General features: G+C 30.3%; 1 protein-coding gene across 1 annotated transcript in view; it reads right to left on the bottom strand.

Annotated features, from left to right (window-relative positions):
- Positions 1-1,799: 1,799 nt before the first annotated feature.
- The window catches only part of LOC149568694 (immune-associated nucleotide-binding protein 1-like), a 165,435-nt gene continuing 140,740 nt past the window's right edge, over positions 1,800-26,494 (bottom strand). Inside the window, exons 4-6 of the mRNA XM_089821583.1 lie at positions 2,617-2,784; positions 2,437-2,514; positions 1,800-2,325 (exon numbers count right to left, since the gene is read on the bottom strand). Coding sequence (XP_089677709.1) covers positions 1,999-2,325; positions 2,437-2,514; positions 2,617-2,784 — 573 coding nt within the window. The 3' untranslated portion in view covers positions 1,800-1,998. The remainder of the gene's footprint in view (positions 2,326-2,436; positions 2,515-2,616; positions 2,785-26,494) is intronic.

Raw genomic sequence — 26,494 nt, 5'->3', positions numbered from 1 at the left:
TACACAAAAAAAAAACTCATATTTATAAATTAAAGCCTTGATATATCTCGGCTTTCTCTATATATATTATATAAATATATAATATGTATATAGCTAGTCTACAAATAAATGATAAGTGTGAGTAATGGTTGTTTTTACTTTTATTCTTAATATATGACATTGTTCTAGAGATGGAGCGAGGGAGAGAGATGTGGGCATATAGGTAAATATGCAAATTATGTTGGAGGTAAATATACATGGTATCATTGCTGGCATAAAGGGGGCAATTATTTTAATTTTATTTTAAATACATCATGGAGAGAGATCCAACTTTGAATTATTTGTTTCAAAAGGTTAGGTTATTTGTTTTAAGGAATGATAGTGGGTAAGAGGAATAATACAAAGATAGAATATATATATATATATATATATATATAAAAGATTATTAGAGATAAAAGTAGGAAGATAAAAGTATGGATAGAGGATGTTGATAAATGAATCAAAATGAAATACTAAAGGTGGGATATTTATAAAGGGAGAGCTCAAGAGGTAGGAAGTGAGAGGGAAAAAAATAGGAGGAGAGATGAGGGGGAGATGAAGACATAGAATGACAAGAATGACAAAGATTATTAGACTATAGATAGATTTTTTTTTAAATAGAGGAAATAAAAAATAGATAGAGAGAGGGTAAAGGTAAAGAGAGGGTAAGATAAAGATAGGTAGGGAGAAATGACTCTCTGCATGTGTATGTAGGAATGACATAAAAATAGGCATAGGGAGGTAGATAGAGAAATTGTGATTTAAAGAGAGACATGTCTATATAGAAATAGAGAGGAAAGAGATCTATTAATGTCTCAACATAATCATTGTATATATGTTTCACTATCAATATAATGCTTACACCTCTCAAAACAAACAAGTACCACGTAGTGACTACTACTTATCAATTATAATTGTATAGTAGTAAAAATACTATACTAGTAACTTAATAACATTTAGTAAAATAGCAATTCACATAATAAAATACAATAAAATAGAAGAAAAATAATTTAATATTCTTAGTAGTACATTTATTTATAAAATATATATGAATAGAAAAAATTGGAATATCAATCAAACTATTTAAATTTAGAAAATAGCTTAAATTATTAGTATTAAAAATATAATAAAAGTTTCATTTTAATAAGTACATAAAGTAGAGTAAGAATATATATTGTTTTATTTTGATTGGTGTGTAGTTATAATTAAAACAAGGATGTAACTCTATTAGACATGAACTCTTAATTAAGTTATTCTATATGTTTTAAATAGATCTTTAAAAAAAAATCTTGAATAATTTCTAATAGATATTAAAAATTTTCATTAAAATTACAATTTTTATTTACTAGTAAATATAATTTCATTAATACTATTTGAAAACTTTAAGAAATATTTGACTTGTGATTATGATGAGGAAGACACTATGCATGTTGAATCTAAGGTAAAAAGTATGGTTTTTATTGGTGGTATATTTATTTATAATCTTACAATTAAACAGTGTGTTAAAATATAAAAATAATTGAAGGTTGGTGTAGTAATGTAAATTTGAGTCTTCATGATAGAAATAAAAAAGATACTTGAAAGGATTATTGAGATTTAAAATTTAAATTTTAAATTAGATCAATAGTATTCTATTCATGAGCGTATAAAATTGCCTACAAAATTGAACTCTAAAAGTCCATGTACAAGATTCCAAATATTCTAACAATAAAATAGTTCAAAATTAATTCTTTTAGATTTAAAAATCACAAAATATACCTCTATGCTACATAAAACATAAATTATATAATAATTTTAAAAGTATTTGATTTCTATTAGTTGAAATAAACAGTTTTAATCATTCATTTGTTTGTTATTACAGTAGTACTATGCCTATTGTTAAATAAAAATACTAATTATAATGTTTAGAAGATTATACTTCTATATATATATGATCATACAATTATGTTTATATTACTCACCATCAACTTTATCTTTTCTTCACATAATTGAACATGATATTCCCTCCTCCTCTTCTACATTTTTATTCCTGTTCTTCTCTTCTAAATTTTTCCTTACCTGCTCTAAATTGTTTTGAAGATCCTTAACTTGACGTTTTAATTTTTTCCTTTTCTTCTCTTCTAATTTTTTCCTTTCCTGCTCTAAATTGTTTTGAAGATCCTTAACTTGACGTTCATAATTTTGCTTTACCGAGGCAGCTTCGTTTTCAGCAGCAATCCGTGAAGCGCGCGCAGCTTTCAATTGCTCTTCTAATTCTGTTGTTACACCTCGCATTCTCTCTTCCATTTCACGCGTATTCCGTTCCATCTGAAAGGCACAAATACGTAACAAGAATATGGTCCTTATAAACATCAATTACATGATGGGTTTATTATAACACTATAACAACTTTCCATGGATATGATATTCTTAAATTACCATCTCATTTAACTGTTTGATCTGTTCTGCATACACTTTTTCCTTGTCTGTTATGTGAAAAAGCTGCGATGTCATCGACTGCATATATGAATGAATAAAAATGAGTGGAATGTGCCTGGAAATTTCATATAATATTTTTACTTATTCATTTTCACTACAAAATTCCATGCTTCACCTCACCTGAGCTTTAGCGAACAACTCATTAGAATAAGGTTGATTTCCATTATCAGCAACTATTCGGTCTACATGCTCCAGTAATTGAGTTATTTGATTCTCCTTTACTGCTGCCGATGCGCTTCTGTGATTGTTGAAAACGACCATTCTTGAATTGCAACGATTTATTATTCTCTGGATAAGCATAGGGACACTATCATGAAGTTTATTTGTCTAGTTGTATGAACACCATGGTTGTAGATATTTCTAACTTGAGCATTCCTTACATAAGCAAGATTACATATGACAGACGACCCAAGGTAGAATTGGACACTTGATGCATACAATTTGTCAGTGCCACATTGAAACACTGGTGATCTTCACTGTCACATAAGATAGAAGTATTGCTCCAAACATATTAGAAAGGCAACCGTCTTGGAGATAGAACCGCAATGCATGATAGACAAGCAAGATTAAAACAGCTTTATGGGGCCTCAATTTTTCTTTTGGTTTTAATTTTTTTTTTAATAATGTTATTTTAGATATACACTAGACAAACGATACAATAGGTAAAAATATTTAGAGAGTGTGTAGTTTCTTTGGAGATGTACAAAGATTAGCTTGTCTCTTATAAAGTTGTGTGTAGAATGGATTTGACTAAGTGTCTTCCTAAATCACCCTTTGACAATTCAAAAGAAATGTGCTTCATTAGTAAGAGTCTAGTTAATGATACACCTTTAAACTGGCTATAATGTAAAATATGAGATGGGTGTGAATGAAAATTCACATCATTTAGGTATCAGCTCATTTTTGAATCAAGCATATTTATCCATTTTAATGTCTAAAGAGAATGTCTGCAAATTATAATTTTAAAAACATATGACAAGTTTTAGAAAGTCTACTTTAGATGTTTAATTGTTTAGAAAATATGGACATTAGCAGCCATAAACACATGAAACACCACAATTTTGTAGAAAACCAAATTAAGGTAAAAACTAAATTAAAAAAATCGTTCTCAAATATATAAAATGCCACTAAGGTGGATTACAATAAAGAATCATTAGGAATGAGCTCACCATCCCAAGAAGGCTCCTTATCAAATGCCTCATTGCTTAGAAGAAAAAGGATAAGAGAGAATAGATCGGTGAGCAATATATAGATAGAACACAATTGTAAGATCTATAATCCCATTTGGCTGACTACTTTTGAAACCTAACACATTAAATTTCATGTTAATTTCCATCATATTTTGCATTTAACTTATGCAATAAGGGAGAGAGGTATTCTTTAACATCCATAAGGTATTCGCTAGTTTTCTTTAGTTTTTTTCCTCCTAGTTGTTTCTTCAAATATACTATTTTATATCTACACAGTTATATGAATTTATTAATGCCATTATTTTTAATTTACTTCCTTCCCTTTTCATCTATGTAGTATTAAAAGGAAGAATCAAAATTGCATTAAAGGCTAGGTTTTTATCTTATGCCAAGGACAACTTTTTTTCTTTTCTTAACTAAGAACATATCAATGGTTTCCAATTTTTAAAATTTGAAAGCTTCAAAGGTAGGTGTGAATGACAATTAGGGTTTTCCAACATATTTTTTCATAGGTTGTTTGGAGGATGGTGCTCACATTGAAAGTTTGGGGAAGCTAGGGTGGGGACCATCTACCCTACCCAAGGAAAATGTGGATTCTATCCTCTCTCAAATGGATTTTTTTTTGCAACAATAGTGTTTCATGGTTCCCATAGTATTTTGGGACCCTCTAGTTCTCAAAACAAAAATGGTGGGAAAGAAGAGGTTCCAAATGTTCAAAACATGGTGGCTAACATTCCTAAGAAGTGGTTGGGCTTGTTTGGGGATCTAAAAGGTATCTTACATTCTCCTCCTTCCAAGGATCCGACCAGGTTGGGGTGTTTGGATGGAAAATGTAGTATTTTTGTTTTTTACCCTATCCTTGATAATACAATAGCTTTAATGGCATTGACCTTGATTGGAAATTTTCTTGGTCCCCACCAAAATATTGAAGCTATCCTTATCTTCGAAAAGAAAAAATGACATCTGTAAGGTTAGGTAGATATTGCAAGCCTTCCTAAGTGTTTACTATCTTTTGAGTTTTCTAACAAGGCTAACCTTTCCTATGTCCTCTTTGGAGGACCTTAGGTGTTTGGTAAGTTGACCTTATCCTTCCATAAGTGATCACTAAAATGGAACTATGATGAATCTTTCTTCTCTATTGTCCCTCTCTAGGTAGTGTTTCCTAGCCCTTCACTAGAATTTTGGAACATGGAAAATTTGAGAGGCTTAGTGAGTTACTTTGGGGAACCACTTTTTGTTGACTTGAGTACCTTAGCTAAATCTAGACTCCTCTTTACTAGGGTTTGTGTGAATATAGAAAAACTATAGAAACTCCCCTTAGTAATAGTGATTAAATTAAAGAAGGTATGTTAAAGCATAAAGTGGAGTTTGAATCTCTCCCTTTCAATTGTTTTATGTGTAATTAAATAAGCTAGTGGGAAATATGTTCCCCTAATAGTAAGATGAAATTAATTCAACAAGGAGGCCCTTCTTCTTTGACTCCCCCTTCTTATATCTCATCCTCTTAAAAGGTTTAGATGGAGAACCTATCATGTGAAAAAAAGGTTGATATACAAGCTCTAGTTCATGACCATATTTAGGGTGAAAATGAGGTTCCTTTCCAGCAAGTCAAGATCAAATATGCAATATCTATCCTAGAAGTGGGGAAAAATGACCAATGGGCTTTTCCACTAGTAGGTCATTTTTTGGTAGCCCAGTTGGCAACGATGGTTACTATTTTGGAAGGGGATTCAAAATATTTAAGAGGGGAGGAAGTCTTAATAGAAGATCATGACGAGGGTGAGTTAAGAAAAATAGGGTTTGAGGTTGGTCAACACTCATTTCAAGTGGTGTTGCCTAGTCTAAAAGACTTAGGGAAGGATGGAGTGCTAGGTCTAGTAGTTAGGGAATTTTATAAAGGTATAGAATTAGTTTTGTCCAAGCTCTTGAAGCCTCTTCCTTCTTTCATCCTAGAAACCTAATTTTCAGTAGAGTATGAAATAAGGGAGTTGAATGATGGAGCCTTAAGTCAATGGGTTAAGGTGAACAAAAGGAAGAAGAAACTCCCAGTGTCAAAATTCTAAGAAACCTAAATTTGATAGTAATAATAGGAATATTAGAATGTTTAGAGGTACTAACCTTGTAGTAGAAAGAAGGAAATTGATTAAACTAATAGCAAACGGAGAAACATTCTATGTTATAACAACTCTAGACGTATTGCCAGAAATTATAGAGCACTTGTTAACTAGTCTAGAACTAATAAAAGTGATAATGCACCAATATGTGAACTATGCAATAGTTTTGGTCATATAGAAAGATCTTATAGAATGGATGTGAGGAACATCAACAAAAATCTCAATTTGAGAAGGAACAATTGTTTGAAATATAAGAGGAGTAACTGAGAGGGGAGGGGTGAATTAATTACCACAAAATAAATCCTAAATCCCTTAGATGTCAATACAAATCAAAACTCTAATTAAAATAAACACTATTGTAACTCGGCAAATGCACAGTCACTCATTTGACACTAACAAATGCTATAATTCGGTAAATACTGAAATAAGACTAGATATTGCTTTAGAAGTTGGAATAGTTGCTATATTTTTAGCAAGTCCTAAGGAAAATCACAAGATGGTAGTGAAAAGAATACTAAGATATCTGAAAGGAACAAAACATTATGGAGTGTATTACAAGAAGAATGATATATGTCAACTAAAGCTATTCACTGACTCTAATTGGGATGGAAATGTTGCTGATTGGAATAGCATAAGTGGTGTTACATTCTTTCTAGGTAAGAGATTGATTTCATGGACAAGCAAGAAGAAAAACTATATTTCCCAATCAATAGCTAGATCTTAGTATTTGGCAGTACTAGTGAATTGTTCAAATATCATATGGATCAAATAATTGTTGAAATGTATAATGAAGAGATTACTAATCTAGTGGTATATATTTTTATACACAAGTACTATTAAGATATCAAAGAACTTTGTTATGCACATGAAGACAAAGCACATTTCTAGCAAGTATCATTACTTTAGGGAACTTGCCCAAGACAAATAAGTGAAATTGGAATGTGTAAAATGAATAGAGAAAATAGCTTATATATTAACAAAATATTTTCCTAGGGATACTTGTGAACATGTTAAAGGTAAACTATGGGTGGTTCTCTGAGATAAACCTTTTTAAGGACAAGTGAAGCATTGCATCAATTGTGTTGATTAGACTATCTTATAAATTAAAGCAGATAGTTCTACTTTAGCACTTGCCTAAGGTAGTAGTAAAGAAGAAGGGAATAATAATGGATTAATCATATAAAGATGAAAAATGAAGAATTCAGAAATGACATGAAGGTAACTACATGAGTGTTGGAATACTTTTCGATTAACTAAGGGGGCGGCGGGGGGGGGGGGGGGGTTGGTGGTAAATCAATTATCTAAGGTCTAGATGTATAACTAAATTTTTTTTTTCATAGCTTAGTGAACCCATGAAACATTATTCATCATGCATGCATCCATAAGATTATGCAATCACTTAAAACTTGAAGGTTACTATCAAATCAATTTGTAGAAATGTAAACATGAAACATAATAGATTCATCAACACACTTAACACAATGATTTACATGGAAACCCAATTTGGAAAAAACCACCAGTAACATGCTACTCCTTTTTCACTCTTCAAAAGTGATGCCATGTCAAAAGCCAACCCTATTAAAGGTTACAATACACACTGTTAAATGTGACCTTGTTAAAGGATTTCAGTCACTCTATTAGGAGTGAGCCTTGTTAGAGGACTTTAGACCATTCACTTGGAATGTCACCTAGTTAAAGGATTTACAAATGATTGTTAGGCCAACCTTAATCTAAAGGATTAACCCTAGAATGATAAAATTGTTAGAGAGTAATAGTAAGGCTTGATTTAATATAACTTACAACTTCATTTTCAGATTATAGATCACTCTTTAGTCCTCCATTCTACTTGGCCTTCCTACTTTGCAGCTTTGATTACTTGTTTACCCTTCAAGCATTCATCCTCTTAAGACTCCTTGCTTAGCATTCCAATACAAACTATTTTCTTAGGTTAGTTGATGAAGAAAAGCCCTTGACTCCTTGTCTTTATAAGTTACCACACCCAACTCTCTTTGCTTTATGACTAGCCATTCCTAAAAATAGGAAATTGAGTTATTTTGCTGCTCATTTTCCATTATCCAATTTAGGTTTAAGATGGATTAGGTAGAATATAATGAATCTATCCAAGATTCCATCTCTCTTCTAGAGATTTCTCCTAGAATCCTCTTTGAATTCACCTAAAAATGGTTTTCCTTGAACTTTGTGCCACTAGCTCAATATCCTTATTTTCCACCGGGTTCACATAATCCGAGAAAACAAACTTGTTAGCTTAGATCCATTGAATTCATGATCTTTTAAATAATGCAGTAGCTTGGCATTATCTTGCTTCTGACAGTCAACATATACTACGTAGCTCAGTATCCATTGTGAAATTACTTGGCATGAACTAAAGTTTACTTGTGCTCGACATCAACTAAACTTTACTTGGTATTAAATGCTCTGCTTGACATACACTAGAATGAACTTTTTCTTAGCTTCAACTAATTTTTGCTTAGCTTGCACTAACTTTTTTTAGCACCTACTATCCACTCGGCCATGATTGGTATACAATCTTTATGTAACTTGTTATTCTAAACTTTCTTAGTGTAACCAACCTTTGTAACATTAAGTAGATTATCAATTCATCATGTCATCACTAGCTTAACTAATTCCTATACTTCATTACATAATCATAACTCAACCTTATGTCTAGGTGCTATTGTTACATCTTTTGATCAAATCCTCTTCATCGATCATCTTAGTGATAGGACTTAAATCATATAAATAGTTTTCTTACAAATAAATAGCAGGTTTGAGATTAGTGACAAACAATGATTGAAACATACAATCTCCCTCTTTCAACAATCTCCTTATACAACATCTCTTTTCAATCAATTTATCAACACACGAGAAGGATGTATGAAAAATAGATAATGTTATTGGCAATGTCCTCAATGAGGGAGAGAATATCTAATAAACCACAAGGGAGATATTATCAGAGAGTTAAAGATAAAGATCACAATGATAGAGAGAGAAAAGTGAAAATGGCAGAGACATGCAAAGTAAGAGGGAGTGATTAATTAGATGGATTTGATTAGATTTACTTGAGGTGTTGACCACACCACATATTTGAATTAGAATGAAACCAAGGATATTAAAGAATATATGATATATTGAGGCTATTGCTCAAGTCTGTATAACTTTTTTAGAGTGTATGATAACTTAAAATACTTGTATAATATTTTAGAGTTATTCCCAACAATGCCATAGAGAGATATTGTTAGAAACTACAATTGAAACAATTTTTATATTATCATTGATATCAAACCTCTTGGTGACATAGCTTTCTATCTGATCTAAGTATTATATCTATTTGATAGATGAAGAGGATTTGAGAAGCTACTCATAACAAAAGAACCTAGAGGAAAGGTTGAGTTATGAAAAGGAAACTACAAATGGAAATTTTATTATTTATACTTTGACAAGATAAATTAATGCTTTAAATCCTATTGCAAGAGGAGAAGACACTAATGTTCAAGTCTTGAAAGGGTGAGAAAAGATAGATCAATTGTATAGGCTTGTTCGAGTAATAGAGTAGAATACTAAATAATTTTGATGTACATGCTGAGTGATGGTAGTAACAAAAAAGTCATAGTAAGTGTCAACCAATGTTAGTGTTGATCAAGCATTAATATTGACCAAGTGATAGTATATGTGATGAGAAAGAAATTTCATAGAGATTGTGTAATCTAGTGATGATAGAGTGCCAGAATACAATGTTGGCCAAGGAACAACATTTTAAGTGTTTGTGACAAATCATAAATTCTAGCCAACTAAATTGATTTCTTATAATATGGAAAGTGTATTGAAGATATATGTATTAGTGAGATAGATATTTTAATTCTAGTAGAGGATTAGGTAAGAGACCTAAGAGATGGACTCAAAGAAAAGTTTCTACAAAAGAAGACAAGAAAAAAAGGGGGAACAAATTCAATATACTTGATGAATCTAATGGTAAAGCCTAAGATCTATGGTGATTTTTAAGCACCAAAAGATCCTACCTATTTAAGGAGCTACAACGGAATTTTTTTATTAATGTGTAGAGAGGCTATGTGAATGTGAAGAAGTTCAAAAGAGTTGGAACTGTTGTTGATATTATTCATTGGTAAATCTAAGAAAAAGGCTGAATTGAGTTGAGAAGAAGTGAAGAGTGATTTTTTGAAGGTTTCCAAGTGAATCACAGATTGAGATGACAATGGAGGCACAACATTGAATCAATTTATGAATAGAACAAATATCCATGCTTGCAAAGTTATGTGTACTTAATAGATCAAACACTATTGTTACTCTCTACCCATTCTGAACATTATTTGAAATCATTTAATCAAGGTTGATCTAATAGTCATAGTGACTTAATAGTCTAAGTAAATCATTTAATTGGATGACATTTTATTGGTATGTTCTAAAGTCCTCTAACAAGGCCACTCCTAATAGGGTGATTAAATCCTTTCACAATGCCACATTTAATAGTGTGTATTGTAACCTTTAACAATGTTGGCCCCTAACAAGGCTCACTTGAAGAAAGTGAAAATCAATGACATGTTGTTGGTGACTTTTCTCAAATTTGGTTTGCCCATTAAATCATCATGCCAAAATTTTGTATATTTTAGTATGATGTTTTATTTATTAATGTTTACACTATGCAAGTCTTTTATATTCAATGGATAGCTAGTTGGTGTTGCTAATAGTTTACTACAGAGACCAAGAAATAGAATGATGATATCTAAAGTTGTTTAAGTATTTTGTTTGTTCAATTGGTACATCTAGACCTTGGGTAACTAATTTACCTATCCCCCCCATATTAGTTATTCTAAATATTCTAACACTTGATATAATGCAACACATGTTTGTGTTGTTGTTCACATCTAATCTATTCTTTACTTTTCATTCTTGCTAGAATGTATTTTAAGATGACATTTTTTTCAAATGTGAGGTTGCTCCAATTCCATTTTGGCATTTCTATGATTTCATCCATAGTAACAATTTTATCTAGTGACTTCTCCATTATCTTCTTTTCTTTTATTTTCTTTGGAGTGTTCTTTCTTGAAACTACTAGAGTTAGAGTAGGTGAGGGGTTGTCACCACTTGGTGTTTCTTATGTTTAAGTTTTGGGAAAAATAATAGTACCACTCAACACTACATTCACTTTTTTTGTTTCTTCTACTTTTTGTCTAGTATTTTTATTTCCCTCATCTTGAGGTCTTGAGACATGTGGTCCTATTTGACTTGTTGTAAATTGGTCTACATTTGAGTCTTTGTCTTGCTTCTTTTGTATTTCCACCTTTTCTAGTTCCTCAGCCTCTAAGGCTTTTTTTAGTTTATCAACCACATAGACTTGAGTGTTTGATCCATAAGGTTAGTCCATTATTTGTTGTATTATAAGAGTATCAGGTGTAGTATCATGAATGGGCTATACATTTCCCTATGGGCTTAGCATACCTAAACTTTCTTCATCACTTTGATCATCCTCAATGATTATAGCCTCCACTATTTTCTCTTGTTCATCTCCTCTTATTGTTTATCCAAAAATACTTTTCCATAATAATTCATTATTTTGTACAATATCCTTAATTTTATTCTATAAAATCATAAATGTTTTGAATTTAGGAAAAAATTAGTTCCTATACTTATCCAAAAATGTTTTCTTCTTCTTATTTGTCAATTCAGGCATAATATTGGCTAATGTGCCTTCCCTTATTTGTTTCTCAATTTCTATTGCTTATTGTCATTTCTTATCCATTCTACTATACAAACCATTTAGAATCTTCTTTTCCAATTCTATAGGTGCAAGCTTATTATTAGCCATCATTTCTATCATGGCATCCTTTAACTTAGACTTATCAGAATTAGTCAGTGTATCATACTTCACATATCTAAATCTTGATAGGCCTACATAGTTTTTGATGTTGGCACATACCTCATCAATATTTCTTGGCTTTGTATTTACAATGACTAGGTGATGACCAAGTTCATCAAACTCAATCCTTTTTGCATCTTCCTCTTCAATATCTTATTCTTTACTATCCTTATTCTCTTTTGCTGGTCAATAGTTGTTGGCACTACACTTGTACCAATTTTTTGTTTGATCTTTACCATTCCTTTCTTTATTGGTGGCAATGAACTTACGTTTCTTGTTGCCCTAGTCCTTGTTCTTTCGAGTGTAGGAGGAGAGAGGGGCTTAGGTGTTACCTTTTTCCAAACCTTCCTTACCTTAAGATTTGTATTTTTCACTCTCTTGGCCTTCTTGACAAGTGGGGTGACAAGTGCTAGGGCTTTATCTAGATTCTCTACATTATTTTCCTCTTCCTCTTCCTCACTGCCATATTCTTTATCTTCTCTAAGACCTTGTGTTAGCATCAATGGTTTTTTTTTCTTTTTACCCATGTTCCTAGTTTATCTTCCAGGTCTTCAATAATTTTGTTGCTTTATTTATCTATAAAAGAAATCTTTGTGTCTACTATTATCCTATCTTTTTCTTCTTCAAATTTTACAAAAGAGCTTGGCCTTGGCATCAATTTCTTCCTTTAGTAATCTAGTAATGGCTAAAATCACATCATCAACCTTAATTTCATAGCCAAATGTTTTAAGGCAGGTTGTCCTAGGCATAAGTTATTGTACCAATGTGTTATTTGTATCAACTAGAAAATGTATATTATTATAATGCCTCTATAATAAGGTTGTAGGAATCCTTGATATCTTTCTCATATTTTGGTTGAACTCTTCAACATATCCATCTAGGATATTCTCAAAATTTTCTTCTAATATTGTTATGTACTCACTAATCTATCTTGTTATAGAGTTATCTTGTTCCCATATAACGTTCAAAATACGAAAAAAATAGTTTTGAGTGTAAAAGAAAATACACATAATCAATGATCCAAACATAACACATAGTATATGTAATACCACTTGGTGGTTTTGTGGGTTTTGCTACTATATAAGAAGCCACAAGAGTAGTTGTAGTGACAAGATGAAAAGGTGAAAAGGAAAGCATCAAGCAAGACAAGGCTTGACAACTTAGCCAGGGGAGCATTTGTGAGGGTTGGAGTCGTAACACTAGATATGTGGACTCATGCATTTTCACATGGATTTCCTTGTTGTGGATATGGTTTTGAAAGATTCCATGATTACATTGCAGTGATGTTTTTGTAGAATAATATGTGGTGATGGATGCTTTAGGAGTATGGGTGTTTTTCCTCAATGAGATTCTCCTAAGGTATATCTTGTGACACATTTTTGTGGGTTATTCAAGTATTCTCTCTTGCATGTAGATTTAAATTGCATATTTATTTAAGATCTAGTATGGGTTACATGGAAATTGATATACCTCCATCTCCAAAACATGAAATCCAAAGATGTTTAACTTTTTTAGACAAAACCAATTCTTTAATACCAATTATGGTAAGTAAATTGGAAAACTAAGATACTGATTGGCGGGGGGAGGGGGTCAGTCAAGATCTATAAATATTTTATCCTTCAAAAAAACCTTATTGTATCCATGAAATGTAAACACATAAAACAAAATATTTTGGTTACCTATAAACCCTCCAAGGTGAAGGTAAATCTAGGGTGGGAATGATACCCACAAATATTCACTAGTACAACAACAAAGTTAGCTTGTTACGACTAAAATTTGGATCACTTATGATGATCTACTGTGTGAGGGGTTTTCCTTGTTAAAAGCTTTAAGATCATTAGGTCTACCTTGATTAAAGAATTTTAAAATCAAAATGAAGTAAGCACTATATTAGGATAATTAAAAAGGTTTTTCAAACCCAATCTTCTTACATATTTTCCCTGATTCAATCTATCAAAATTAATTTACTAACTCATCCCTTGGTCTATACTTACAATTGATACTATTGATCTCATCCTTCCACTCTCTGAGATGATCTCCACTTTGAGATAATGTTTCTATGTCCTTTAATTCTTTTATAGGTCACTAACTCTATTCTTCATAACTTACTCACATGCAAGATCCATAAATTAACTTCTTCTCACAATTCTCACTATATTTTGCGACCACTTTTTCTCCATCTATAAAAATAGCATTTGGGTCCACCTATTTAAAGGATATGTAGAGTCTTATAGACTCTTTCCTTTTTTCTTTTCATTAGATTGGTTTTTTATCACTCATAGGGATCGATGATTCACATCATAATGTTTAAGAACCTTTTTAACAAACTCTATTATCTTTAAATGTCTATTACATGTTAGCTTAAAATGGTTTACCTCAAAGTTTTTACCATTCTAGATATTTAAATACTCTCTATTTTACTGAAAAATCATAGTCTCTAATGTGTACTCATAACTATTCTTCCTACTATTGCTCAACATAGACTAACTTGTCTTCTTATGTATAAATTTACATCTATGTTCTCTATCTACTTGGTATTCACCAAACTTAGCTTATACTAAAAGTACTTGGTCACTAAGGACTTACTTGGCTCCTATAAACTTTGACACATACATGATTATCCACAAGTCTTTACATGAATCAACCTATATAGAGTAGCTTGATCATAGTGATAACTGATTAAGTCTCAATTATATATGACTAAGTGTTTGATAATAATAGGAAAATAGGCATAGAGATACCAATAGTTTGACCACCTTTATCATAATCAAAGTATAATTTTTTTAAGATTCTAGCTATATAAGAAGCAGTCTCATACTTCGATGTGGTAAATAATTTTTTCTAATTTTATACCAAGTAAATAATTCATTTTGAATTTTTTGCTACAACAATTTTGGAATAAAAAAGCTCTCTTGTCTAGCCATGTTAACTCATTAAAAGATATACAAAATAAATATATATATATATATATATATATATATATATATATTTCCCCTTTTAGTAGGACAAACACAAAATGTGACATGTCATATAGATCCTGAAAAGGTTATACCATTTTAAAGTTATAAGTTTTCTTCAATTAGTTTTTAAATCAACACGTTATAGGTAACTCTATTTGAAAATTAGTAATAATTACTTATTAAATTTATAATTTGACTGAAATTATATTGATTTAAATATGATAATGTCCTTAATTTAAAGTATTTTGATTTCATGAAATTCAGATGAAAAGTAATTTTTTTTTCATATCCACACATTTTGGCCCCTCGTAACCTACACATACCTTTAAAGGAAAGTTCTCTTAAGTGATCTGAAACTCGAAACAACTCCAAAAATACAACTAGACCACCTGAAATTGCTCTTCAATTAAAAAACCTCCATTTGTTAGTTTATTATACATGAGGAAGAGAACCGATCTTCCTCTTCCATATTTATGTATGTATAATTCTCTTTAAAAATATTTTTATATCTTTATAACATATGTCTAATTTAAAAATTTAATTTCAAAAGCATGATTCTTTATCTAATTATATGCAATATTTTGTGCATAATATGTCACTCAATATTGAATATATCAGATCTATGATTATTACTCAATAATAATACCTGATATGTCTCAATTTTGCATACATGATAATAATAAAATGTTTTATATATAAAATCTTTTAGTACATCTAATTATATAATGACTATGCTAAATGTTAAAAATAATTTTATGAGTTGTTAAATTAATGAAGGTTTGTTGACATATATAAAATTTCCTCATCTTCTTTGCACTAAAATCTTATACCTTTTGCAACTAGAGGTCCTTGCATGTGATATCATGGCTTCTCTAAAGGTAAATTGACTTGATTATGATCTTTCACACTATCATGACTATATATATGTTAGAAAGTAAAGTCTACCAAGATAATTGAGAAAGTGGAGGGGGGCTCAGTTGGGGGCATTGAATAAAATATCCAACTATTAAATTATTTATCAACCATATTAACCCTTAACCATGTGAACAATATAGCCAACAACTATAATATAAGGTACACATGCACAATTTAACACTAGATATATTAATTAGTGAAACCCTTCATTAGAGGAAAAATGGTGCATGAGCACAAAGAGAAGACATTAAAGGATTCTTTAGTATTAATAATTAAATTAAATTACTTTTTCATTATTAATGTAATTTCAGGTCAATGTGAATCAATATGTAAGGCTAAAAGAGCCCATTGTAATGAGTCGTCCTAATATGGTCTTGAAATTGTTATTTGGTGAAATTTGTATTAAATAACTATGAAAGAATAAAATAATGATCAAATAAATTATTATTCCATTATAATATGTTTGGAATATTCTTGTGAACTTATAAATTCATTTGAGTCAAATATTGTAAAAGTTGTAAAATGCAACTTTTCAAAAGTTGTAAAACAATAAAATGGAAAGTTGGATGGTCATAAGAGGAAGTTTAGTAGTTATAACTTCCACATAAAGGTGTAAAGGCTATAAAATAAAATTTAATGGTCATTAATAGGTATGATGTAAATTTGTATAAGCATTGGGAAGCGTTGGAAGCATTTTAGTATCATATTTTTATAGTTTCAATATATTGTTTTATTGCTTTGAAAGTTTTTAATCTTGTTATCAAGTCTTGTACATCCATGTAGATCCTAAAAAAATTGCATTTATATTATGGTAGTTTAGTAAATTGAATAATGTTTCCATTTCTTTTGGTTTGAGATGATTTCATGATGTATTGAGGAAGTTCTCAAACTTTTGGTGAAAACCATTTGTAACTACCCAAAACTCTAGTTCATGGTGACCTATTTTTGGAAAACAATCATAAATTTTTATTGCATCATTGGATATTTCTATACATTTTAGGCACAATTCATAATTACCCATTATATAAAATTAACATTGAGATTGGCATTATTATAAATGACTTAAGAGTTATGGGTAACAATTTATGACTATATTTTCATGACCAGAATAGAGTTTATTTTACATGTGTTAATTCCTTTATCATGTTGAAAAAATTGTGTTGATCATTGAACTTTGTGATTTATTTGGAATTCTTTGTCATACATCCATGATTTTCTACAATAGAAAACCTTAGTGGGGATGGTAGCCACAAAATGTTGTACTAATATAAAAGCTCCTTATAAGAGGATGACCACTTTTAGGAGCTAATGAAATAAATTTAGTACATATCAGTCCTTTTTTGGATACTTTGAATATATGTTAAGATATTCCAACCATCTTAATATTTGTGCCAACTCTATTATGAGTTCTAGAAGGAAGATTCACCCACTATCCAAATAGTTTTAGGGGAAAGATCGCTAAACTCATTGTTGAGTTGGTCTATGTATTATTCCTTGGAGAATAATAGATTAAGATTACTTGACAACCTTCTTTTTCCTCTCCACTAGACCAAGCCTCTTTAGATCTCAATAATAGATCATGAAGCTTGCATCCAATAATTTCATGGATCACTCACATGCATTTACCAACTCTGCATTGTACTTGTACAATTCATTTGCAACACTACATCATAACAAAAAAAACCTTCCTTTATACCATGTCCTTAAAATAATTCACTGATTCATCCTTGAGGTTTTCTCAATTAATTATAAAAAAACCCATTAAGATATTACAAAATGTTACATCTTTTCACAATTAAAAATCATTGTGGGATCAAAGTAAATACAAATTTTGACATGTATGACCTATCACCTCACACACTTTCTTACATCATCACCATCCTAAATAACTCTTATTTTTCTTTGACTTTGTGTATACGTACTTTTCTAGTTCATCAAGACATAATGTAGAAAATATCCTCAATATTACTTAACCTCATCACTAATAATAGTTTGTATGACCTCATCCTTTTTATGTTACTCTATCATTCTTTATAGAAATAATATTATGTTGACATAAATGATAAACACATTCATGAATGGAACATGTAAATCATGCTAATATATTTTCCAATGCTTGAGATACTCCCATAAAGGAATACCATTAGCACAAATACTAACAATCTGCCTATTTGGCATTGATGGAAACATAGATGAAAAACATCTAAGTTACAAGCATAGAAAATCAAACTCTATTGTTATTTTTATTTCTCTCTCTTTTCAAATCATTTTCATCAGTCAAATCTGAAACTCACAAGAACAACTCTCCATATGTGCTTCCACTTTCCTACATGTGTATTGTCATTAGTTGTTCACACTTCTCCCCAATCTAACCTTGAACACTTCTCCCCCACATTGATATATATCTCCCACATAGTACTAAAAGATATTTTTCATGTATCATTCTCCTCCATTCACATCAATGAAAAAGGCTTCATAATGTCAATCACCTTCTCAAAGTCTTCAACCAATTAAAGTTTCAAAAGACACGATAATATAATACCTAAAAAGAGTAGTTAATGACTATTTTCATCATGAATACACTCCCATATAGGAAGCATCAACATTCAGTTCAAATACATAATAGTGCTTTGTACCACTAGAGTGATGCACTCTCTACATCATCCACTTAGAAGAAGGTAGGGGCATAACCCAAGAAAACCTCACAAATACTCAAATGCATCCTTAGGAAAATCTTTCATAAAAATATATGAAATCTTCTCTTTTGTATTCACTCTACAACTTTCTCTCTCGAAATACAATCCTTAATGGACATATGCCTAGTCTTAGAATTTAACATAGGATTCCTAGAAACACTTATTGTACTTGTGTTATCACAATGTATGATAACAAGATCTAAAGGATCTATCCAAATATCCTTAAACATCTATTTCATTCACATAATTTTATTACAATTATTGACTACTTCTAAAAAATCCTCTTCTATTTTACTCTGAGATACAATCTTGTTTCTTGCTTAGCCAAGAAGCCAATTTTCCTCCAAGAAAAAATGCTCCACCACATGTAACTTTGCTATCATCCATACTTCCTATCCAATCCACATTAGTATATGCACACAAAGTAAAGTCACTTGGTTGATTACACCATAGTAAAAAAATATGGTGTACCCTCTAAATATCTAAATATTCTCTTTACTATTACATAATGTTCTTCTCTAGGATATTCTTGAAATATTTCTACTATACAAACTTATTTTTCTATATCTAGCATCATGTGAGTTGGATATTGCACACCTCTCAAAGTCAATAATCTGTACTTCTTTTGATCAACCATAGGTATCTCATCTTTTCGAGAAAACTTGTGACTAGTTATCATAGGTGTTCCAACATGCCTTTAACTTTCCAACCCAAATCTTTTCAACAAGTATTTCAAATACATACTTCATGTCATGGAAATTCTATCACTATTTTGTATAATCTATAGACTTAAGAAATATTTCATCTCAACAATGATACTCACATCAAATTCATTCTTCATTTCATTAGCAAATTCATCACTTACTTCATTGTTACCTAGAAAGATTATGTCATCCTCAAATATGACAATAATGAACAATCCATTATCAATTTATTTCAAATACAAATTACTACATGTCATACCATTATAACATCTCAAATTTTCCAAATACTTGTACAATCTCACATATTAGGCTCTAGGTGGTTACTTTAAACCATACGATACTTTCATCAGTCTACATATCATATCATTTTCTTCTATCAAAAGAAATCCATTAGGATGCTAAACGTAGACTTCTTCTTCAAGTTCTCCATTAAAAAATGCTGACTTACATCCATATAAAACACTTTGAACTTCTTACTTGTTGCATAAGCCTAGAATATTCATACTACTTCAAGTCTAGTAAGAAGGGAAAATGCATCTTCATAGTCTATACCTTCTTGCTATGAATTATGTTTGCATACCAATCTTTCTTTATTTCTCACAAAATCACCTTCTTCACTCATTTCATTTCTAAACTCCATTTAGTTCTTATAACATTCTGATCTTTAGGTATAGGATCTCATTCCCATGTCTAATTATTCACAATCTAATCTATTTCATCTAAAATTTAATGAATCCTATTATTATCCTTACGTGTTACATTTGTAATCTATGGCTAAATGTAAGAAATAGGACACAATTATTCATGTACTCTATTTTTTTTCTTGACTCTTTACACTTTTCTTCCAATAGTCTGACTAGCAGGATGATTCTTTGTCAAATTCCTATTTAGTGTAGGCCTTATTCTCTCAACTATTACTTCGATAGCTTTATATATTGGTTATTCTCTACTTCCCATAATTTCAATCTCATTCTACAAATATATTTTGCTCCCACAAAATACCTCAACATTATTTTGATTAGTCTATGGATTATGCTCTTCATTAGAACTATAATCATAAATAATAGTTATTGAAGCTATCTCTTCTATTACTTCCTCTTTCTCAATCAATCCAAATACAACATCTTCATCATCACTATCATTCAAAATTCTTTATATTTTTCCATAAAATTCCTCATCATTATAAAAGGGATAATCTTTTCTAGTCTTCCTTAGTCACTTGAGACACATGGATGAAAAATGATTAAATTCTTTGCGTGTCTAATAGGTAAAAGTTTTCATATCTTTATCTTTATTCTCTTCTTCCTCTTTCTAATTTCCAAAATTCATTCCATCAAAATTTATAATTTATTCCATTTATATTGTTAAGTTGTTAAGCTTTTACTTTAAGGACTTGATGCTCTTATACCAATTGTTAGAAATTAAAGTCCACCAAGGTAACTGAGAGGGGAGATGAATCAATTATACAAGTATTAAAACATTTATCAACCTTATTAATTTTTAACCATCTGAACAATAGAACCAGAAACTTTTAGAAGGTATACATACATAATAACACTAGATATGTTTACTAAGAAAACCCTTGATCAAAGGGAAAACACATGTGGGAATGGTACCCACAAAATGATGTACACTAATATAAAAGTTACATATAAGAGGATGGACTCTATTAGGAGACAATGAAATAAATTTAATACATATTATTCCTTGTTAGGATATTTGCACTTATTGTTAGGAGTTGGCCCAACCCTATTAAGAGTTGTAGAAGGAAGACATACATAATATCTAAACAACTTCAAGGGAAATTTCACTAAACTCATTGCCTAACTTATCTTTGTATGATTCCTTATAGTAGAATAATAGAATGAAATAACTACAACTCCCTTTCTTTCCTCATGACTAGGCCAAACCACTTCATATCTCAATACCATATGTTCAAACTTGCATCCAATAATCTCATATATTACTCACATGCATTTAGAACTTCAGATAATATGTGTACAATTCTCTTACAAAACTACTTCATCATAAGATAAATAACATTCTTTTATACCATGTCCTACAAATAATTCATTGAGTTGGCCTTGAGGCGTTCTCAATTAATTATAATATGACCTCATTAAGATGTTAAAAAATATGTCATCTTTTCATAATTACAATTCACTATCAACACATCAGTAAATACAACTTCTCACATGTGCAACCTCTTACCTTGAAAACTTGTTGACATCATCATCGTAGTTTCTACTATCAATCTCTAACTTTGATTATCATTATTCTATCCCTTTTTAGATATATAATCCAAACATCAAAAACCACTTCTTAGGTACTCTATCCATACACTATCCTCAGTAACTCTTTAATAACTCTTGCATGTCTTGTACATTATATATGCATATTTTTCCACTTTATCATGATACAATGCAGAACATGTCCTCAACTACACTTCACTTTATCATCAATACACAATCTGTACACCCTCATTATTTTTCTATTAGTATGACATTCTTTACAAAAACAATACTATGTTGACATAAATTAAAAGTTGTATATTGTAGATGGACCCACTGCCTAAACAACTTCAAACTGAAGGATCACTAAAATCACTATCCAGCTAATCTTTGTATGATTCCTCATAAAATAATATAATTAACTAACTTCAACTCCCATCCTTTCCGCTTACCAATGCCAAAAATATTCAGATCTCGATACAAAATCTTCATTGAACTTGCATCCAATAGTCTCTTGGATCACTCACATGCATTCACAAACATCACATAGTAGTTGTACAATTTGCACACGAAAGTACTTCATCATAAGGAAAATAACCTTCCTTTATACCATTTCCTCAAAATAATTCATTGAGTTTTTATTGAGTATAATTTGTCAATTAATTATAATAAGACCTCATTAAAATATTACAAGACATGACATCTTTTCACAATTACAAATTAGAGTTGACTCACAGTGAATACAAGTTCTCACATGTGCAACCTATGACCTCACACACTTGTTGATATCATCATTAGGATTTCTATTGTCACTATCTAACTTCAATCATCATGATTCTATCCTTTTTTAGAGATATAATCCAAACATGAAAAACCACTTCTTAGTTACTCTGTCTGCACACTATCCTCTATAACTATATAATAACTCTTGCATATAATTGATTTTTTGTACATGCACTTGTCCACTTCATCAGGAGATAATATAGAACATATTGTCAACCATGCTTGACCTCATGATCAATACACAATCTCTATGACCTTTTTGTTTATTTTCTACTCTGCAATTCTTTATAGAAACAATACTACGTTGATATCAATGACGAACATAGTCATGAATGCAACATGTCAGTCATGCTAATAGAATCTCCAATGCTTAGGATACTCCCCCAATGGAATACCATCAACATTCAAGCTAAAAATATAAGGAATTTATTTCTATTTTTCTATATTCAATCTATGAAATACTAGAATTTTACTTTATATATTGTGATTATAAATGTGGATTTTTCTGAAATAACTTAAAAAAACTCCAAGTCATTGCAAGTTATAGCCTTACTATGGCTTTTGGAAGGTTCAAATTTTAGTATTTTACATCTATTCAATTAGTTTTTTTGGCCAAAACTATTTTATCTTTTAAATTCATTATGTTGTGCTTGATCATGAACCCCATTGAAGGGATCTTTTCTTAATTATTTTTGAGTTTATACGATGTGAACTATTTGAGAAATACACTAAGGTTTGTCCTTCATTTTGAAGATAAACTCTATATATCTAGATATGGTTCCTTGTTGGTATCTTGGTTAAATAGTATGTTAAGAAGAAACACCCTTAACACTAACTCCAATATATAAAAATAATTTTAACTCTCTTTAAAAAAATGTATCTAGATTGCAATGCATTTCATTCAACATTACACTTTTTCTCTATTTCAACACCTTTATATCTTGCATAATATTTAAAATCTTTTCTCACATTATTCTATAATATTATGTTATCATAGCTTTTATAATAGAATATTTATTATTTAAAATGGTTAAAGAATTCAACAACTCTTCATTAGACTTTTATGAATCATATGACCCTAATCTAAAAGGGCTTCCTTTAAAATGGAAAATTATCCATTTTGTGTAGTTTCCTTTATCTAGGTTCTTTATTATTTATAACTTTCTTTAATAATTGTAATTATAATCACATATTTTATGTAACCTTAAAACTCTTGTCCTTCAAACTACTAGTATAATGAAAGATTATTATAGTCACTTTTTTGTTTCTTGATGTCATGTGCATTAAGCCTTTTGTATGTGAATGGTTCATAATTTTGAAAAGTATGTATACTCTTGACCATAGCTTAAAAAATAAGTAAAAATTGTAACTTCTAAATTTTCTTTGCACCCTTTCATAAAACCATTCATCATATTTATTAATCCATTCATGTCTAAGGCTTTTTTTTCAAAAATATTGGATCCATATTACAAGGTTTGTTTACAAGGCACTGATTAGACATCATTTTCCCTCTAAAATTATCATCATTACTCAACCTTTAATGAATTATCTTGTATGATGTCATAATGTCCTCTTATATATGCTACATTTTTTCATGCTTTCTATGTTATAATTGATGGAGGAAATGTATCTATTATTTTTTAGCTTTTATATCTCATTTAAAATCATCTATTTTTTCTTAGTCTTTAAAACTTTGTTGTTGAATCTACATGCTTTGTTGTCATTGCTATATTTATAATCATTCAAGAGTAAATTCCATATATATAATATCATTTTGTTATAGCTGAAAGCTTTTAGCAATGAAATCATTAGTTTTTCTTCCCATCTAAAATTTTTCTCCTACAAGGGTTAGATATTATGAGTATTCTTCTTCCATAATGGTTAGATGCTTGGAATAATCATTTCTAGCTCAAAGTAACCCCCTTCCATTTCTCTGTGAAGGTTGTCATATTTTTGTTGACCCTATGGTAAGACATATTATCAATTAGTGAGAAACCATTTAAGCTATCAAAGAAGGTAATTTAATACTAAAACCAAGCTTTCCACCAACCAATATATTTTAGGGTAGCCCAAGTAGATGAAGGTATACTATGTTAGAAAATCTCATAGTATAAACCTAATTGTTGAGTATTATCACCGGGAAACAAGTATGATGTGTGAACTAATCTCACATAGTTAACTAAGCTCTCTATGTTAACTAAGCTTGCCAAATAACCCAAGTTTCTCATTTCTATAAGAGTATTCAACACCAACCAAGTTTAAGCTTCACCAAAACTCATTACATTGCCTATGTGTTGGTAGAATATCAAATGCATTATATTTCCTGAGCATCAATACTTGAGTTGACTTAAAGGTTTATTTGATTTTTATAACAATTTCTATTGTGGAAGCCCACTTAACATAGAGTTGTTGCTTGAAGGGTATATAAGGAAGAAAAATTCATTTCTCTAGAGTGTGTACTACATAATAATAGAAGATACACAATTATTTTGGAGACAAGAAGTGAATATGGAGAAGAATATCTAATAAAGTTACAAGGCAGTATAAAAAGCAGAGCAGAGACTCATGCATCATAGTCACATGATCATTTTATTCAAATTATCTACATCAATGAATAAATTTGTAATAAAAGGATCTTATTATTGATTCATCCTAACTGGTGCATCAATCAGATCCTTTTACTAGGTGGACCTAATAGTATTTTCTTTAGTATCTTAATAGAAAAAGATACTCCATTATATTGTAAAATCCTTTTACAAGTTAGGCATAACATTCCTTCATACTCCTAACAATGTAGATCATCAAAATTGATCAGTTGTAACCCCTAATAGGCCAACTTTATTAATGTAGTAGTGAAGCATTGTTGGTGTCATCCCCATCCTAGTTTTACCTTTCACTTGGAGGGTTTTTGGGTTATCATATCTTGTTTCAAAGTGTTATGGTTTTGATTTCTTTATTGCTTTATGCTCATGCATGGAAGTATATTACATAATCAAAATATGTAAAGCCGAAGTAATCTTAGGGAAAAAACTTTAATTGGTTACTAATTCACCCCCCTACCCCCACCCTACTCCCTCTCAATCACTTTCTTGTCATTACATTTCCAACAATTGGTATCAAAAAAAGGTTCTCTTATCAAAAGCGTAATAGCTAGATAGTAAAGATCTAAGGAAATGGAAGTTTACAAGTTAGATAAATATATTGACAATGAAAAATTGGATCTATATATGGCTATAGAAAAAGTGAAGAAACTCAAGGAATAACTTACTCTCTAAAAAGAATAAAAGAACTAGCTATATAGATCAATGATAATCTCTACATGGAAGAAGTAGTATGAGGTCTATACAAAGAAAGAATTTCAAAGGAAGCAGAAGTGGTGATAGAAGATCTATTGATGAAGAATGGCACTCTACAAGAAGTGAGAAAATTGAAAAGACAACAAAAAAGTCACCTAGTTAAGCTATGTCAATTCATGGAGTAAAAGAAAAATAAAAATTATAAAGAAATGACATATAAATATAGAAGACTATTTTCTACAAGGTTAGAGGAAAAAATATCAATGAAGTTCAGTAGTTATCTCAAAATCAAGCAAGCATGATAGATGAATGAGATGATGAAAATCAAGGAATTACCAATCAAATAGAAGAAATTGAGAGAAGATTGAGATCACAAGAAAATGTGAATAAATTATATGAACTGAATTGAATAGACTAAAAGGAACTACTAGCTAAGGGTATACTAATCAAGGAGAATCATCAAGGAGCACAAAAAAACAAAAGACCAACATGCAGAACTTGTGGAAAAATATATCATACATCAAAAGTGTGTTTGATAAATGCTATGCAACCCAAGTTCAAAGCTCAATGTTACAATCACAACAAATATGGTCACAAGGAAAATGAATGCAGAACCAAATCAAAGTTTGAAGGAAATTGTTCCACATGTCATAACCAAGGCCACAAATCCTTGGAGTGTAAACTAAATCCAACCATTTAGCACAATGGAACTAGAAAAAGAGAATTTATTATTTGGTACTATAATATGTTGGGAATATGTCATTATTGTGGAGAATATGGGCATGTTGGCATAAATTGTGTAGAAACTCACATCAAATAAAAAACCAATATATGATGCTATGTATGTGAAAAGATAGGTCACTCGGCAAGAACATGCATGAATAGAGATACAAAAAATAATGGTGAATAAAATAAAAGAAAGTCAATGATTGAAGAAACTTGAACTTAAAGGAATTAGAAATGAGTAAGGAAATTAGAGGAAAGCCCAAGGCAAGAAGTTATCATCATCCAATCTAATGATTTGGGTGAAACATCAACATCTAACTAAGCATTTATGGAGATGAAGGGAACTAATAAAACAAGAAAATCTTTCATCAAATCCAGATGTGAAAAAAAGAGCAATCAAAATCAACATAGTAAGAAGCATAAGGTCATGTAACAAATAATTATATTTTAACCAAATTAAAATTTAGTCGTAACCAATTTTATTGTTATC

This window comes from Cupressus sempervirens, chromosome 3 (genome assembly GCF_028749045.1).
Source record: "Cupressus sempervirens isolate cs-2001-9-10 chromosome 3, ASM2874904v1, whole genome shotgun sequence".
Lineage (NCBI taxonomy): Eukaryota > Viridiplantae > Streptophyta > Pinopsida > Cupressales > Cupressaceae > Cupressus > Cupressus sempervirens.
The sequence above is the reverse complement of the archived record's forward strand: the minus strand, read 5'-3'. Positions and strand labels throughout refer to the sequence as shown.